Source organism: Solea solea, chromosome 4 (genome assembly GCF_958295425.1).
Source record: "Solea solea chromosome 4, fSolSol10.1, whole genome shotgun sequence".
Taxonomy (NCBI): Eukaryota; Metazoa; Chordata; class Actinopteri; order Pleuronectiformes; family Soleidae; genus Solea; species Solea solea.
In genome coordinates this window covers 2,988,081-3,004,340 of record NC_081137.1, presented here as the reverse complement: position 1 = coordinate 3,004,340, position 16,260 = coordinate 2,988,081, and the positions used below count along the sequence as shown (strand labels likewise).

Here is a 16,260-nt window from a genome sequence, read left to right as displayed (position 1 = left end):
CCGTCCTCACGTCTCAGATGCAGTGTGGTTTCCGGCGCCTCCAGGCCGTCTACAGGTCCAGGAAGCAATACAGGAGCTACCAGAGGACGCGCCTGTGCGTGACTCTCATGCAGGGCCGCTGCCGCGGTTTCCTCGTCCGGCAGACGTTTTGGCGGCGTCTGCGTGCCGTGTTGACCATCCAGGCCTACACCAGGGGCATGATAGCCAGGCGCCTCTGCCAGAGGCTCAGAGCGGAGGTAAACAACTCCTACATTTACTACTGCTACATCTATCATGTCCTCACACCACAGAGAGAAGAGCGCTGGTGCTGAAGGCGGAGACACTGTGGGGGGGGTTTTGTTGACGTCTTCTTCCTTGGGCTGTGGCTTTTTTTTTTTTTAAATCTGATATTATTTTAACCTTTTTAAGTGTCAGTTTCATCACCTTAACAACACTTTAACCACTTTATAACTTATTGTTTTCTGGTTTCATTTAGTAAAAACTGCTGGATTTTAAGCGAAATACAGAATCTGTAATCTGTTTAATCTGTATTTTGAGTATTTTGCCAGAAATGTCAGAGGTTGGATAAAGTATAAATAAGAAGTATTTTTACTTCTAATAGTTTTTTCAATAATCAATAGTTATATTGTTCCATCTGTGTGTTTTTTTTTTGATAATTTAAGCTGTGACATCCTTCCTTTCATGACTTTGTTTAAGCTTTCTTTCATGAAATATGTTCATGAGCTCTTTGTGAATGTGTCGCACCATTTCTCATTTTCTTCACTTTTCCTGTTATGATCGATGTTGTTAAATAAATGATTTGCTTTGTAAATGTTTGTTTAATCTCAGTTTGTTCTGAGTTACACTGACAAGTAATGAACGAGTGTTATTCTTTCATGATTTTTATTCATTTAGATTTTGTCTTAATTTATCCTCTAAATACTTCTAAATCTAAAAGTACTTTTGGTTGTATTCAGATTAAAGGATAATTTATTGTATAAGATTTCATTACAAAATAGCATGTTTTTTTGATAACTTTTAATGTTTAAAATAAGGTTTTTAACAGACAAGAGCTGAAGAGTAGAACATGTCCTCCCTGCCTCTGTGAAACTCCTCTCTGACCTTCTCCTCACAGCTGCAGCGTCGCCTGGAAGCCGAGCGCCAGCGCTTGGCCGAGGAGGAGCAGCTGCGAAACCAGATGACAGCGCGACTAGCCAAGGCCGAGGCCGAGAGGAATCACCAGGAGCGGCTGGTCCAACTGGCCCAGCAGCGAGAGGAGAGGGAGAGGGAGGAGAAGGAGGAGACGAGGAGGAAGAAGGAGCTGCTGGAGCAGATGGAGAGGGACAAGGAGCAGCCCGTCGATCACTCGGACATGGTCGACCGTATGTTTGGGTTCCTGGGGAACTCGGGGCCGTTACCCAACCAGGACGGACGAGCACCAGCTGGATTTGAGGTTTGTTTTTTACACTTGTTGGTGTCCAATAGAAAAGTTTATCCAACTCTGAAGTATCAAAATATTATACTTCTTGTTCTGCTCAGGACTTGGAGAAGCTTCCCAGTGGTGTCGAAGCTGAAGAAGAGGTCGTACACGAAGCTCTGCCGTTACCTGACGAGGAAGAGGAGGATTTGTCCGAGTACAAGTTCTCCAAGTTTGCGGCGACGTACTTCCAAGGAGTTTCCACGCACACGTACATCAGACGACCACTGAAACAACCTCTGCTGTTCCACGAGGATGAAGGAGATCAGCTGGTGAGACACATATGAGTTAACCAGACGTCTTCAGATCCTGTCACAGGGTTTTGGTGACGCTCACACGAGCACATTTGTTCCCCTCTCCGCTCTGCCAGGCTGCGTTAGCCGTGTGGATCACCGTGTTGAGGTTCATGGGCGACCTCTCGGAGCCAAAGTGCCCGATGGTGATTAACGACGGCAGCGAAAAGATCCCCGTCATGACCAAGATCTACGAAACCCTCGGCAAGAGGACGTACAAGAGGGAACTGCAGGAGCTGCAGGTGGAGGGAGAGGTGAGACCAGCTGATGATGATTTTCAGTTGTTCAGGATTGCAGTAAATTCATCCTGTCTCCTCAGTTGAGAGGTGTGAGTTTCTTCCTGGAGAGAAGAATCAGACGTCTTGCAGTCATGGAAGTGATTGCTATGACTACACAAGCGTCGCCTTTCAAATAATGCACATATGGGGTTGGGAGTGATATCCTTTTGAAACATTTAACTGAAGGCATTAAAATGTTGGTCCAAAATGAGCTTAGTTTAGTGCAGGAGCAGAAAATGTTCATGTCATCTGCTGGTTGGCCTTTGGTCCACATGAGGGAAGTGCTGCTCTGGTCAATTGTGAAGGAAAGTGAACAATAATAATAATAATAATAATAATCCTCTGTTTGTGTCTACAGAACAGCTCCATAGACACTCAGAAGAGAAACAGCGTCAGACACAAACTCGTGTCTCTCACACTGAAGAGGAAATCAAAGATCGCAGAGGAGGTGAGATTTGCCCTCTTACGACCATCATGATATTCAGGCTGCCTGGATTTAATTTTGATTTCATGGCTGTAGAAGTGTCTACAAAATGTTCAATGAGTGAGTGCTTCTGCCCCTGATTTTCATAGATAACTATTATTATTATTATTTCATAATAAGCTGACGTCACAGCCGCACGACGTGTGAATCGTGTCTTTGATCGGACGGTCGTTGCACGGAAGTCCTGAGTGCTACTGTAATGACAAGTATATGGGTGCAAAGCTCTATTTCTCCACTTTCCGGTATCATCCATCCATCCATCATCTACCACTTTACAACACCAGTGTGTTTTAATATTCAGTATTTTTTTAACCCAAAGCTGCAGCTCACTGGTGATTGCTGGTGGGTGGAGCAACAGACCTACAAATGACAATTTCAAGTTTTGAATATGTCATTGAACCCAGTATTTTAGTCATCATATTCATCATTAAAGGTCTGATTTGTAAGAATTTGTAACATCTACTAGTGCATATTGCTTCAAATGGAGGACACCAACTCCTCCCAGTTCCAAGCACGTCAGGGAAGTACGGTGGCCTTTGCATACCAAAAATCACGCCGTTCTTCCTCGTTTGTGCTGTAAGCTTCTTCAAAACACAAACAGTGGTTTGTGCATTCAGGCTGCCGTAGACACATGAGGGTCTGTGGCCCTTGTCTTAGAACTTAAAAACTGCCTAAACCTTTATATCTTCTATTCTCAAGTGATAAACGCTTATACAAACAACTGTTCATAGTATATTCAGTTACTGCCAATAAACTGTCTTAAAGGCGACATAGACCGGATGCTCCAATTAACGCTGCGTTTGTGTGTGTATCTGCGCCATTACCTCGTTTATGAAACCCTAAAGTTTCAGAACAAACAGTTCAGCCACTGCTGAGAAAATAGTGTTGTATTGTTTTCCTGGGCTCTGCGAAGCGGATCGGCACTTCCCTATGCTGATGTCGTCATCAGAAATCCTCACCACTCCTCTCACCACCGTAGCGCCTCCTGGTGCGGGCACTAGTCCGGGCACATCCGGTTGCGTACATTCAACCGCAGAAGAAGAAGAACTACTCTCGTTGTAGCTGCTGAGATGCAGAGCATCCACCGTGCCAGAGGGGGAGCTGTGTATCTGAGAGCTGGCCTACCAATTACGTCACTTCCAGGTACCTGGCCAATCACAGGACAGTGGGAAAGCTCTCGTTGGCTGGCCAATCACAACACAGTCCACGTTCTGGGGGTGTGGTTTTGGTCTGAAACAGCGCAGCTGACGAGAGCGTCAGTGAGGAGATATTTTGATCGGCTCGTTTGCAGCGACTAGGAGGTTTTTAACCATGAAAACAAGTTAATATATGTAAGTAGACCTCCATAACTAACATATATGTGCGATACAAGCATTCAATGTCACCTTTAAATTTTACACACTGGACCTTTTAATCTCCGTGACACATTATGAGACTAATGTATCATAAAAATGACTATAATCTACCTTTAAATACAGTGCATCCGGAAAGTATTCACAGCGCTTCACTTTTTCAGCCTTATTCCAAAATGGATTAAGTTCTACACACAACACCCCATAATGACAACGTGAAAAACGTTTTTGCAAATTTATTTAAAAATAAAACCTGTGAGAAATCACGTAGTATCATAAGTATTCACAGCCTTTGCCATGAAGCTTTGCCACTTGAGCTCAGGTGCATTCTGTTTCCACTGATCATCCTTGAGATGTTTCTGCAGCGTCATTAGAGTCCACCTGTGGTAAATTCAAGGCACACACCTGTCTATCCCACAGTTGGCAGTGCATGTCAGAGCACAAACCAAAGGAATTATCTGTAGATCAGGTTTTTTTATTTTTATTACATTTGCAAAAATGTCAAATAAACGTTTTTCACGTTGTCATTATGGGGTGTGTGGAATTTTGAGGAAAAAAATGAATTTAATCTATTTTGGAATAAGGCTGGAACAGCACAAAATGTTGAAAACGTGAAGCGCTGTGAATACTTTGCTGGGGCACTGTAGATACAACAGTAGCTCTTTACTCTTAGTTCTCATAATTACAGACGTAGATGTTTAATATCTCAGCAGAAGATGAGAAGCTTCTAAATGAGCAGAGAAATTCAGATAGACTAAGTTTTTGTTCTTGTGAGTACGACATCTCCAGAATATCTGAAGGAAATCCTTCAAAATTGACACACATGTTCACATGGACTTAAGGATTAACCACTTACACTTTGGTGGTCAAAGGTCAAGGTCATGGTGGCCTCAGAAATAGAGTTTGTGTCCCTTTAAACATTAAAATAGTCTTGACTGAGGCCAAACAACTGGTTTCTGTTTTTCTTTTTCTTTTTCTTTCTGCTCACTTTTGATGTGTGTGTGTGTGTGTGTGTGTCAGGTCACCAGGAGGTTGACAGACGGAGACTACAGTCTTCAGGGGAACAGCATGCTGGAGGACAGACCCACGTCCAACCTGGAGAAACTTCACTTCATCATCGGCAACGGCATCTTACGACCGGCCCTCAGGTGAGCACAGAGCAGCAGCAGCAGCAGCAGCAGCAGCAGCAGCAGCAGCAGCAGCTGTCACAGCTTTAATGTCTTCATAAACTAGATGGATGGATGAATACAGAGATGTAACTTATTCACTATATAACTGGAACACGTTCCTGTCACAGCAGCACAGTTTCAGGCACAAGTTACAATTCTTAACACAAAAGAAATGGAAGATACGAGAGTTTTATATAAGGTTTTAACCGCGTTTTTCATTTACTGGATGTGAGTTTGAACACGATAATTAACCAGACATTTACAAAAGAGTAAAATTGAATAGTAATATTTGTTTCTTCATTTATTTATTAAATATTTGGCGACCCACATAAATGACTACTTTATGTTGTATTTTTTTGTTTAAACATTGGAGATTCATTTTGGCACATTTGCATAAACAAAGCACAGTTTGACAGAATGTCATTTTCTTTGAGTCTGGTTGATATTTGCTATGATTCTTCTGATTTCTTTAATCTCCACATTCTTACATTGTAATTATATTGGATGTTTGGGTTGTATATCAATTGCTAGATGTTGAGAAGATAAAACTAGATTTTTAATTAATCACAGATATGAACCGGATAAATGAAAAGACTTTACATTTCGACCGCTCGACAGATTTATGCTTCAATACAAGTCAGACTTTTCTTGATAAATCCTTTTTTTATGCTTTGCTCTTATTGTGAAATGATGCTTTCTTTATTCTGCTGTGTGGTTTCTCTGCCGCAGAGATGAAATCTACTGTCAGATCTGCAAACAGCTCAGTCAGAACCCGTCCAAGAGCAGCCACGCCCGAGGATGGATCCTGCTGTCGCTCTGCGTCGGCTGCTTCGCTCCGTCTGAGAAGTTTGTCAAAGTAAGAAACATTCACGTGTCGAAAACCACAAAAACAAGGCTCACCTGTGAGACCACGTTTACTTTTCTGATACTCTTTCTTCACGCATCTACTTTTTTCCATTGTTTGCACTTCATCGATCCAATAATTGAGGGCAATTTGTGTTCCACAAAGCGTCAAATTCACTGAACATACAACAAGAATAAGTGTCATTTGGACACATCAGCTGACGTTGAACGGAACAAGGACGTCAGTTTACGCTCAAATGATTTCTAAAAACACTCGTTAATGACTTTTCTCCTTCTCTTGTCTGTGGTTGTATCAACAAAAGACACACAAATCATTAGAGTTATCAAAGGATCTGGTATAAACAATAATTACAGTTATTTGAATGTTTTTTTCAAGAAAACAATACCAAGAAAGTCCTGTTTCTGCCTTTCTTTATCTTATGTGATTGTAAACTCAACACATTTAAAGACATTTAAACTTTCTTCACTACTTTAACATTGATTACATAAGACAGTGAAGTTGAAACTGATTTCAGTTGCTAATACTTTAAATATAGATATTAAATCTAAACTCTTTTTTCTACTCTTCTTTCCCCTCAGTATTTACGGGCTTTCTTGATCAACGGCCCCCCTGGTTACGCTCCATATTGCGAGGAAAGGTTGAGGCGGACGTTTGTGAATCGTACGCGGACTCAGCCGCCGTCATGGCTGGAACTGCAGGTATTAAATGTCTTAAAAATCACCCTATTTTGACTCTCATCCAGTTTAATTCATTATATTGTTGTTTTTTGGTTGGGTTGGAACTTGTGATTGGGGACAAGGTTTCAATTTTAACTTCAATATTTTCTTATTTTTGCTCCCAGGCCACTAAATCAAAGAAGCCCATCATGCTGCCAGTTACGTTTATGGACGGAACCACCAAGACGCTGCTGGCAGACTCGGCCACCACAGCCAGCGAGCTCTGCAACGCACTGGCCGACAAGATCCACCTGCGGGATCGCTTTGGCTTCTCGCTCTACATCGCCCTGTTTGACAAGGTGAAGTAGACGCTTCGTGAGAGTATGGGCTCAAAGGATCGGTCAGGTTTCCTTTTTCTGACAGGAAACTGGTTTGTGTCTCTCCACGCCAAAGCCCAGAGAGAAAATCCGCATTTTTAGGTCACTGGAGCACCAGAGTTATTGTTCTACTACAGTTTTTGTCACTGCAGTAAATCTGAACAGAAGTCACAAAAATAACTAATTTAACTAACAACAAACAAACTCCTGACATCCATGATGTAAAATCAGAGATTTTCTCTATGGACTTTGGTGCAGGGAGGTGAGACGCAAACTAAAGGTCATCTAATGTCAAGTTGTTAAACATATACTTAGGATATTATAATTTATGAGGCGAGTGTTTTCACACTTCTAAAAACCTGAACTGTCACTTTAATGACATAATAATTCTACGTCTTGTGTCAGGTGTCTTCTTTGGGCAATGGGAGTGACCATGTCATGGACGCCGTGTCCCAGTGTGAGCAGTACGCCAAGGAGCAGGGCGCCCAGGAGAGGAACGCCCCCTGGAGGCTGTTCTTCAGGAAGGAGATCTTCACCCCCTGGCACAGCCCGGCCGAGGACCAGGTCTCCACAAACCTCATTTACCAGCAGATCGTTCGAGGCGTGAAGTTCGGGGAGTATCGCTGTGAGAGGGTGAGTGTCCTTGTCCTCTTGTGAATGGCAAACATTTTAATGAGGGAATTGTCTCACTTGGACTCTCTTTACTCTCTCTTCATTTCAAGAAAATTCCTAAAAATGTGGTGGAAATCTTCACTTGGTTTCACAGAATAACTGCTTAGATTTTAGTCATAAACATGTTTTTGGCCTCTCATACAATAAGTACAGCATAAAATATCAGGAATACTATGAGGAAATGTTGACTTTGACCTGAGGAGGAACTGATTTTGAAGAAAATTATTGAAAATGTACTATTGTTATTACATTTAATTTGGTTTTATTGTTTTAATTGTGTTATTCTAATGGCTTTGATGGCTCTTGTACAGCTTTGTTTGTACTTTGTGACATTGTTTTGAAAATATATTCTTATTTTTATGATTATCTCTAGTTTCCATGAAAGAGCCAGGAAAAAAAAACCCCAGTTAATCTGTTAATATTTGAGACACTGGTTTCCTTCTGATCGTGTCTCCTATCCGTGTCTCCTCTGTCTCCTGTCCGTGTCTCGTCTCTGTGTCTCGTCTGTCTCCGCTCTGTGTCTCCTCTCCTCAGGAGGAGGACTTGGCAGAACTGGCCTCTCAGCAGTATTACGTGGATTTCGGCTCCGAGGTCCTCCAGGATCGTCTGCTCGGCCTCATCCCGTCCTACATCCCCGACAGAGAAATCACATTAATGAAGACTCCAGAGAAGTGGACTCAGCTCATCGTCAACGCCCACAAAAAGGTAACGGTCACACGAGTCAGGAACACACATACTTTGTTCGCTTCTTCTTTTATTTGTTTTATTACTCTTAAACTTAAACCCCTGATTTAGACTCTATCTCTGAACCTCGCACTTTTTACATTTAAACTTAGTACATATTTATTTATTAAGAGTGGCTTTAATACATCTTCCTTTTGCTCTTAGATTGAAATCTTACTTTTTTGGCGTTTTGTAAAAGGGCCGTTTCAATAGACATTGATGATTAAATGATTGATTGTGCAGGGATTAAACATGAAGAGGAGGGTGAGCACACAGACGGTGAAGGAGGACGTGGTGGATTTCGCTCGTTTGAAGTGGCCTTTACTCTTCTCGCGCTTCTACGAGGCCTTTAAATTCTCAGGTACGGAACACAGTTTCTGCGTCTGCATCGTGTGTGTGTGTGTGTGTGTGTGTCCGCAGTGGAAATGACACGCTCGCGTCTCCTCACAGGACCCAGTCTGCCCAAGAACGATGTGATCGTGGCGGTGAACTGGACCGGCGTTTACTTTGTGGACGAGCAGGAGCAGGTTCTTCTGGAGCTGTCTTTCCCAGAGATCACTGCTGTGTCCAGCAGCAGGTGAGACCACGTCACGCTGTGTCACAATGAAATGTGTCCCAGTTTGACGAGATTACAGTCCGTTTTCTTCGTGCAGAGGTGGTAAACTCCAGGGCCAGAGTTTCACCTTGGCCACCGTGAAAGGAGACGAGTACACGTTCACCTCCAACAACGCGGAGGACATCCGTGATCTGGTGGTCACCTTCCTCGAGGGTCTGAGGAAGAGGTCCAAGTATGTGGTGGGACTTCTGGACTGTCCCAACCCTGGTAAGTGGCGTCTTGTGTTTGAAGACCTACATTAGTGTCTTACATGTATCATCAATAGATAGCTAAGTTTCTTCAGTCCAGTTGACCTGGATGACAGAACTCCACAGTCATGTTTATGTGTTGTTGATGTGGCAGTGGGGGTGGAGTCCACGTTCCTGAGTTTCTCCAAAGGAGACCTCATCATCCTGGACGAGCACGACGGAGAACACGTGATGAACTCGGGTTGGGCTCACGGCATCAACGACAGGACCAAACAGAGAGGAGACTTTCCTGCCGACTGCGTCTACGTGCTGCCCACGATCACCAGACCTCAGTGTGACATCGTGGTGAGTGGAAGTGGATTATTGATGAATTCTTCCCTTTCACAAGTCCTCCGTCTCCTTTTCACTGTTTTTTTTCCTTTTCACTCTCCATCTCAGGCTTTAGTGATCATGACTCCTGATCAGAGGCGAGAATCAATCACATTGTCCCACATTAACCTTTGTGAAAAAGAGGAGAAACCGAAGGCCTACACACTGGAGGAATTCTCCTACGACTACTTCAGGTGGTTTTTTCTTGACTTTATGTGTAATATCCTACTTTTTTGATGTTTAAGCGTGTTGTTACTTCCACTCACCCGTCCTGCGTGTGTCCAGGCCTCCTCCGAAAAGCACCCTGAGCAGAGTGATGATCTCCAAAAGCCGAGGGAAGGAGCGCGTGTGGAGCTGCAGCAGGGAGCCTATCAAACAGCCTCTGCTGAAGAAGGTGCTGGCACATGAGGAGCTCTCCCAGGAGGCCTGTCTGGCCTTCACAGATATCCTTCACTGGAGTGTGAAACTCAGTCTATTCACTGTTAAAACCATATTAACTACAATAGTTTGGGAATTCTTCCTTAAAACAACCATATTTCCTGTTCCAAATTATTTTCTCTCCCACAATCGTCAGTTCTTAACCATTTCCACCTGATGTTAATATTTGAAGGTCACCAAACTCGGTGTGCACATCAGGGAAATTGCGATCAGACCGAGTTTTAGAGCGATTTGATTTAAAAAAAACCACACATTTCTACATTACGTGTTCCCACAAGCCACGCAGCAGGTTTCCGTCCAGACAGACGCCGTCCTCATCTTCCTTTGATCGACATGCGAGTTACCGAGGCTTCTGTCCACGTGGTCATTGTGCCACCTACTGGCAACATGAACTTCCCCTTTAGTTGCACACATCTTATTCACATGAAGCTTCCAGGTCTACGTTTACAAAGGTTTGAGCTATTTAGTGTTAACGGCACACTAACTGCAAAGTCAAATTGCATAAATTTGTCTCACAAACTCGGTCAAATACACTGACTTTTTTATGACTAAATGTGCTGGAAATATTGAATCCTTATTTTTTAATCATTTAGAATGACTCTGACATAAATCAGTGGCGTCTCTCTAGGACACACACTCCGAGCTGCTTGCAAGTTCTCTAAAACCTAACAACCTCGGTTTGTTTTGTTGATGAAGTGAAGTTCGTGTCTTTAACTCCTCGTGTACCTGTGATGAAGTACACGGGCGACTACCCGTCCAAGAGAGTGCGGTTTGTCAACGAGCTCACTGACCAGATCTTTGAAGGTGCACTGAAGGCCGAGCCGCTCAAAGACGAGATCTTCTGTCAGATCCTCAAACAGCTGACCGACAATCACATCAAGTGAGTCTGGAACACACACACACACACACACACACACACACACACACACACACACACACACACACACACACACACACACACACACACACACACACACACACACACACACACACACACACACACACACACACACACACACACACACACACACACACACACACACACACACACACACACACACACACACACACACACACACACACCAAAAATAATGTCAATAACTTGTCCATGTCTTCTTTTTTAATTTACAAATTCATGTGCATTGGCAGCAAAATCGGATGTGCATACAATTGGACACTTTAGCCAAAAATACAAGGACACCAAATCAGTGTATTTGGGTTTTTTTTTCTTAAACATTATTAATGAAAATGTCCTTAAAATTGTCTTTTTAAACCGTGAAACCAATGAGTGACATCCACTGCTGAGACTGCAGATTGTAATACATGGATCTTTTCACGCTCCATTTCCTGGCTACATAAGGAAACTACGGTGGCCCTCACATATCACAAAAGGATGTAGTTTGTCTTTGTTTGCATAAAAAGCTGCTTTAAGGACATGGCAGCACAAGCAAAATAGGCCTCTGTTTATTCTAAGGCTAAGTGGTTTTACACCAAAATAAACATACTGGTGGGTAATATTTTCATTTAAACTTCAAAAATGTTCCTCACTTTAACTTTTATAAGCAGAACAATCTCAACCAATGATACATTTAAGTAGTTAAAACTGCGTTTTCAGCCTATAAACCCTCCTAAATGTTACTCTCTGGACTATAAAGTTTTACTGCAGGTGCACTTCAAACAGTAATCTGTAACCTTTTAATTAATAAATAGTTAATTCTGCTCTAACTTGTCATTTGCATGTTTTCCTCATTATTGAGCATCAAATAATGTAAAATCTATGTGTGGACCAACTGTCAGAAAAACAACTTTTTGGATCAAGGAGGATTAAGACCTGGTTAGGGTTAGAGTTAGGCATTTAATTGTGATGGTTAAGGTTAGGGTGTTTGTGTGTGTGCAGGTACAGTGAGGAGAAAGGCTGGGAGCTTCTGTGGCTCTGCACGGGTTTGTTTCCTCCCAGTAACGTCCTGCTGCCTCACGTCCAGAAGTTCCTGCAGGCAAAGAAACACTATCCACTGGCTCCAGACTGTATGCAGCGTCTGCAGAAGGCCTTACGGTAAAAACACACTCACACTTTAGTCATTTTCCTCCTTTTTCCCTTTATTCTTTGTGCTCCGTTTACAAACCGTCCTTTTATCTGTGGCAGAAATGGGTCGAGGAAGTATCCTCCTCACCTGGTGGAGGTGGAGGCCATCCAGCACAAAACCACGCAGATCTTCCACAAAGTTTATTTCCCAGACGATTCAGACGAGGTCAGTCATTCATTTAACAACTAATAAAATATACACAATAAATGTGAGGCATAAGCATGAACTCTAAAAATAAGTCTTAAAAATTATATTTAATCAGGTTTATGTAAAAACATGACGACTTATGTCCGTAAATATTGAAAACTAGCTACATTTAATTATATTATTAATACAATTGTTTATATTGTCATCTAAACAAACTTTTTGAAGGAACTGGGCCAAAGTTTGAGTCTCACCAGTGGCAAAGACTTTCACAGAGGGGCTGAACCACATTAACTAGTAAATAAAATGTCTGCAACATATGTTAATAACCATTTCCTCCATTATTCAGATTTCTCCCGTGATTTCTAGGAGCCTTCAAGGTCAAGAAGTCATAAAGGAATTGATATTTTATGTCTAAAATTGTCAACTTTTAGGTTTTTTCATTGACTGCAACTCTAAATGTCTAAATGTATCCCTTTTTTTCCACATTTTCCTCCAACTGCTCCTGCGTCACTTTGTCCCGTGTGTGTGTTCACAGGTGTTTGAGGTGGAGTCGAGCACCAAAGCCAAAGACTTTTGTCAAAACATCTCTGGACGTCTGATGCTCAAATCCTCAGAAGGCTTCAGTCTTTTTGTCAAGATCACAGACAAAGTGAGGAAACACTGTATTATTATTATTATTATTATTATTATTATTATTACTGCAATAGACACTGAGATGACGCATTTTAAGTCCACTTCTATTTGTTTTTAGACACGTGTGACTTGCATATTTGTAGAATCTGTTTGAAATCCATGTCAAGTTGTTGCTTCCCACAGAATATTGGTTTGTGATGGATTTACAGGTGATCAGTGTTCCTGATGGAGACTTCTTCTTTGACTTTGTGAGGCATCTGACCGACTGGATCAAGAAAGCCAGACACGTGAAAGACGGTAGAGAAACTAGTTTGTCTTTTACATCCATTAATAGATTCATCTTTATTTTTAACACATTTTAAAAGACAAGATATTTGAACAACTTTCAACAACACAACGATAAATCAAATCTTTAGTTGATTAAACACTACAAACTGAAACTGTTCTGCTCTTTATAAAAAGTCCATCTATAGACAGCATTACTGTAAACAATCAATTTGCATGAAGATAGGAAAACAAACATCTAAATAAAACAAATTATTTTGAAAAACTGATATTTTAAAAAGTAAGATGGAGGAAAAAAACAAACTGTAAAACAAACCTCTGATCAGTAATTAAGGTTTAAAATATGGGTAATTTATCAAATTTACCAAAACTGTGAAGCTGGGTTTTTATAAAAAGGTTAATGTTCGCATTTGTCGCCTGTTCTCATTGGTTCATCCTGTTGCGACATCACTTCCTGTGTCTCCATGTGCAGTCGGTGCGGTGCCTTCACTGACGTATCAGGTGTTCTTCATGAAGAAGCTCTGGACCAACACGGTGCCAGGAAGAGACGCCATGGCCGACTCCATCTTCCACTACTACCAGGTCAGCGTCTTCCGTCACTGTCCTCTGAAATGTCTCTAAAGACATATTTTGACAGTTACGGTCGTGACATGTTGGCGTCGTCTCTGCAGGAGCTGCCCAAGTATCTGCGAGGCTACCACAAGTGCTCCAAGGACGAGGTTTACCAGCTGGCGGCGCTGATCTACAGAGTCAAGTTTGATGAGGACAAGTCACACTTTCACGACATTCCCAAAATCCTGAAGGACCTCGTCCCGCAGGACCTGATGAGACACATGTCCCCCGACGACTGGAAGAGGGTGAGTCAGCGTTTTAAGTAAAAATAAGTTTCCAGCGCAATAACGTGAGTTTTTAGAAAATGATCATTTTCTCCTCTCAGTCGATCCTGACTCCGTTCAACAAACACTCAGGGAAAAGTCAAGAAGAAGCCAAACTCTCGCTCCTCAGAATCATTTACAAATGGCCCACGTTTGGTTCTGCCTTCTTTGAAGTGAAGGTAAAGACGTCACAGCAAATGAGTGAAATGTTCCACAAACTACTTAACTAACTTTTATAAATCGCGCTCTTCTTCTGTTGTCAGCAAACAACTGATCCAAATTATCCCGAAACGCTGCTGATCGCCATCAACAAACACGGCGTGAGTCTGATTGATCTCCAGTCTAAGGTGAGTCCAACATTTAAAAACAAACAACATTTAAGCTCATGAGGAAGTGTTTTAAAACTGCTATTTGATATCATCTTTGCTGCAGGACATTCTCACCACTCACCCCTTCACAAAGATCTCCAACTGGAGCAGCGGACACACGTATTTCCACATCACCATCGGAAACCTGGTCCGAGGAAGCAAACTGCTGTGTGAAACTTCACTGGTGAGCTGAAGATAATAGTTGAAGTTAAGAAGATAAAGAGCAGATTTGACCCAGTTTGTCCTTAAATAGTAAGATAGTTCAGGAGTGTTACACCAGTGTGACCTGACACAACACTTAAGAGATTTTAGCCACTTAATTTATACGATTAAACAATATAAAGTCTACACATGAGATCTTAAAAATATGTTGACCTCATTTTCTGGCTAGAAACCTAAGCTTTGAAAACCACTTTCTCCCTGAGCCAAACCCCATAGAGAAAACCATCAATTTTAAAATCACAGCACACAGGAGTAGTTGATCCACTGCTGCCTCCGTGACCAAGTTTAAATGTTATTTTATGACTTTGGTGTTAGAAATCCATCGTTCAGATTTACGTCAGTGACACAAACTGACCACACGAGGCAGCAGTAGACCAGCAGCCTCTGTCCTCCTGTGAGCTAAAAACACTGATTTTCTCTATAGACTTTGGTGCGCATAGAAACACAATCATTCATGTTCATATTTACCGTTTTGTTTTACAAATTTTGAATGTGAACTCTGTTATGCATTGAATGCTTAATTGATTTAAATGGGGTATAAGGCTGGTTAGTAATGTGTTTAGTTTTAAAAATCAAACAAAAGTGATTTTTTAATATTAAAGATTTGGAGTATAAGTATATTTCCAGAGAGTAATACTTGTGCCATAATTCCTGATGGTTATATTCATATAAACATTATGTTTTTTAATGTTTGATTTCCTCTACGAACCCTCAGGGCTACAAAATGGACGACCTCCTGACCTCGTACATCAGCCAGATGCTGACGACCATGAGCAAACAGCGACCGTCTCGCGGCAACAGCAAATGAAGCCGGACCTGGAAAAACCCCAGCGATCACGGTCAATCAGTGCTGCACACACGTGTCCTGACTGAGGGTTTATCTAGAAGACACTCTAATGCCAATGTTTGTATGTATTGTCCCTGTCTTAAAACTCACCCACTGCCTTTAAATTAGCTTTTTCCCCAAAACAGCGCATGAAAATTTGGATTTTGAGCTTTTTTCTTAAAGATTAATATAAAACTAACTCGGTCACAAATTATAAAATCTGAATTTAATCTCTGCACCTTTAAATTTTCAGCTTCTCAGTATATATATTTTTTGCAAATGCAGGCTCTAAAGTATTAGAACATACAAACTAGAAAATCTATACAGTAAAGGGATAGTTGAGGCTTTTTGAGGTGCTTAAATGACATGGCTGCCAGCAGGGACAGAAGGAAACAACTTAAGAAAAAAAGTTAAGAAAGTCATACAATTAGTCTCTTTTTAATCTTAGAAAAGAGGCTTTAACTTTCAGCTGCGTCTGTATTTATGCTAAAATTAATGTGTTTTAGATCCAATCTCACGATATACACCTAAGGTAAATTACCCTTAAAACGTTAACGTAGCTGCATGTGCCACAAAAGTTCAAAAACACCACACACACACACGTTTATATCCACAGTATTAAACTGCTCGTATCACATTTCCTTCATATACACACACATGTACTGTAAAAGGTGTAGATAGCATTGATTCTTAAGCACTGATAAATAATCACGTTAGCTTTTCTGAGCAGAGACGTTTCATTCATGTGACCTCGTGACCTGATGTTGTGGACGTGAATAAATGACATTTTTCAAAAGAACAAACTCAGTTAATTGGTCTTTAATGTAGAAAAAGACTTAGATTATAGATCAGATCTGCACATTCCAACTCTTATATTTCTATTT

The 16,260-nt window shown here is 41.6% G+C and overlaps 1 protein-coding gene across 6 annotated transcripts in view; it reads left to right on the top strand.

The window, feature by feature from the left end:
- myo7ab (myosin VIIAb) overlaps window positions 1-16,187 on the top strand; it is a 43,264-nt gene extending 27,077 nt beyond the window's left edge. For all 6 annotated transcript variants that reach the window (XM_058628175.1, XM_058628178.1, XM_058628176.1 and 3 more), the window contains 28 exons: window positions 18-236; window positions 1,115-1,432; window positions 1,519-1,728; window positions 1,827-2,003; window positions 2,386-2,475; window positions 4,884-5,011; window positions 5,762-5,888; window positions 6,476-6,595; window positions 6,739-6,912; window positions 7,336-7,563; window positions 8,137-8,307; window positions 8,569-8,686; window positions 8,776-8,902; window positions 8,979-9,148; window positions 9,284-9,474; window positions 9,568-9,692; window positions 9,784-9,941; window positions 10,663-10,816; window positions 11,834-11,989; window positions 12,080-12,185; window positions 12,703-12,816; window positions 13,010-13,097; window positions 13,558-13,667; window positions 13,757-13,942; window positions 14,023-14,139; window positions 14,224-14,307; window positions 14,393-14,512; window positions 15,266-16,187. In XM_058628175.1, the coding sequence (XP_058484158.1) occupies window positions 18-236; window positions 1,115-1,432; window positions 1,519-1,728; window positions 1,827-2,003; window positions 2,386-2,475; window positions 4,884-5,011; window positions 5,762-5,888; window positions 6,476-6,595; window positions 6,739-6,912; window positions 7,336-7,563; window positions 8,137-8,307; window positions 8,569-8,686; window positions 8,776-8,902; window positions 8,979-9,148; window positions 9,284-9,474; window positions 9,568-9,692; window positions 9,784-9,941; window positions 10,663-10,816; window positions 11,834-11,989; window positions 12,080-12,185; window positions 12,703-12,816; window positions 13,010-13,097; window positions 13,558-13,667; window positions 13,757-13,942; window positions 14,023-14,139; window positions 14,224-14,307; window positions 14,393-14,512; window positions 15,266-15,358 (4,179 nt within the window). In that variant the 3' untranslated portion in view covers window positions 15,359-16,187. The remainder of the gene's footprint in view (window positions 1-17; window positions 237-1,114; window positions 1,433-1,518; window positions 1,729-1,826; window positions 2,004-2,385; window positions 2,476-4,883; window positions 5,012-5,761; window positions 5,889-6,475; window positions 6,596-6,738; window positions 6,913-7,335; window positions 7,564-8,136; window positions 8,308-8,568; window positions 8,687-8,775; window positions 8,903-8,978; window positions 9,149-9,283; window positions 9,475-9,567; window positions 9,693-9,783; window positions 9,942-10,662; window positions 10,817-11,833; window positions 11,990-12,079; window positions 12,186-12,702; window positions 12,817-13,009; window positions 13,098-13,557; window positions 13,668-13,756; window positions 13,943-14,022; window positions 14,140-14,223; window positions 14,308-14,392; window positions 14,513-15,265) is intronic.
- Window positions 16,188-16,260: the final 73 nt, after the last annotated feature.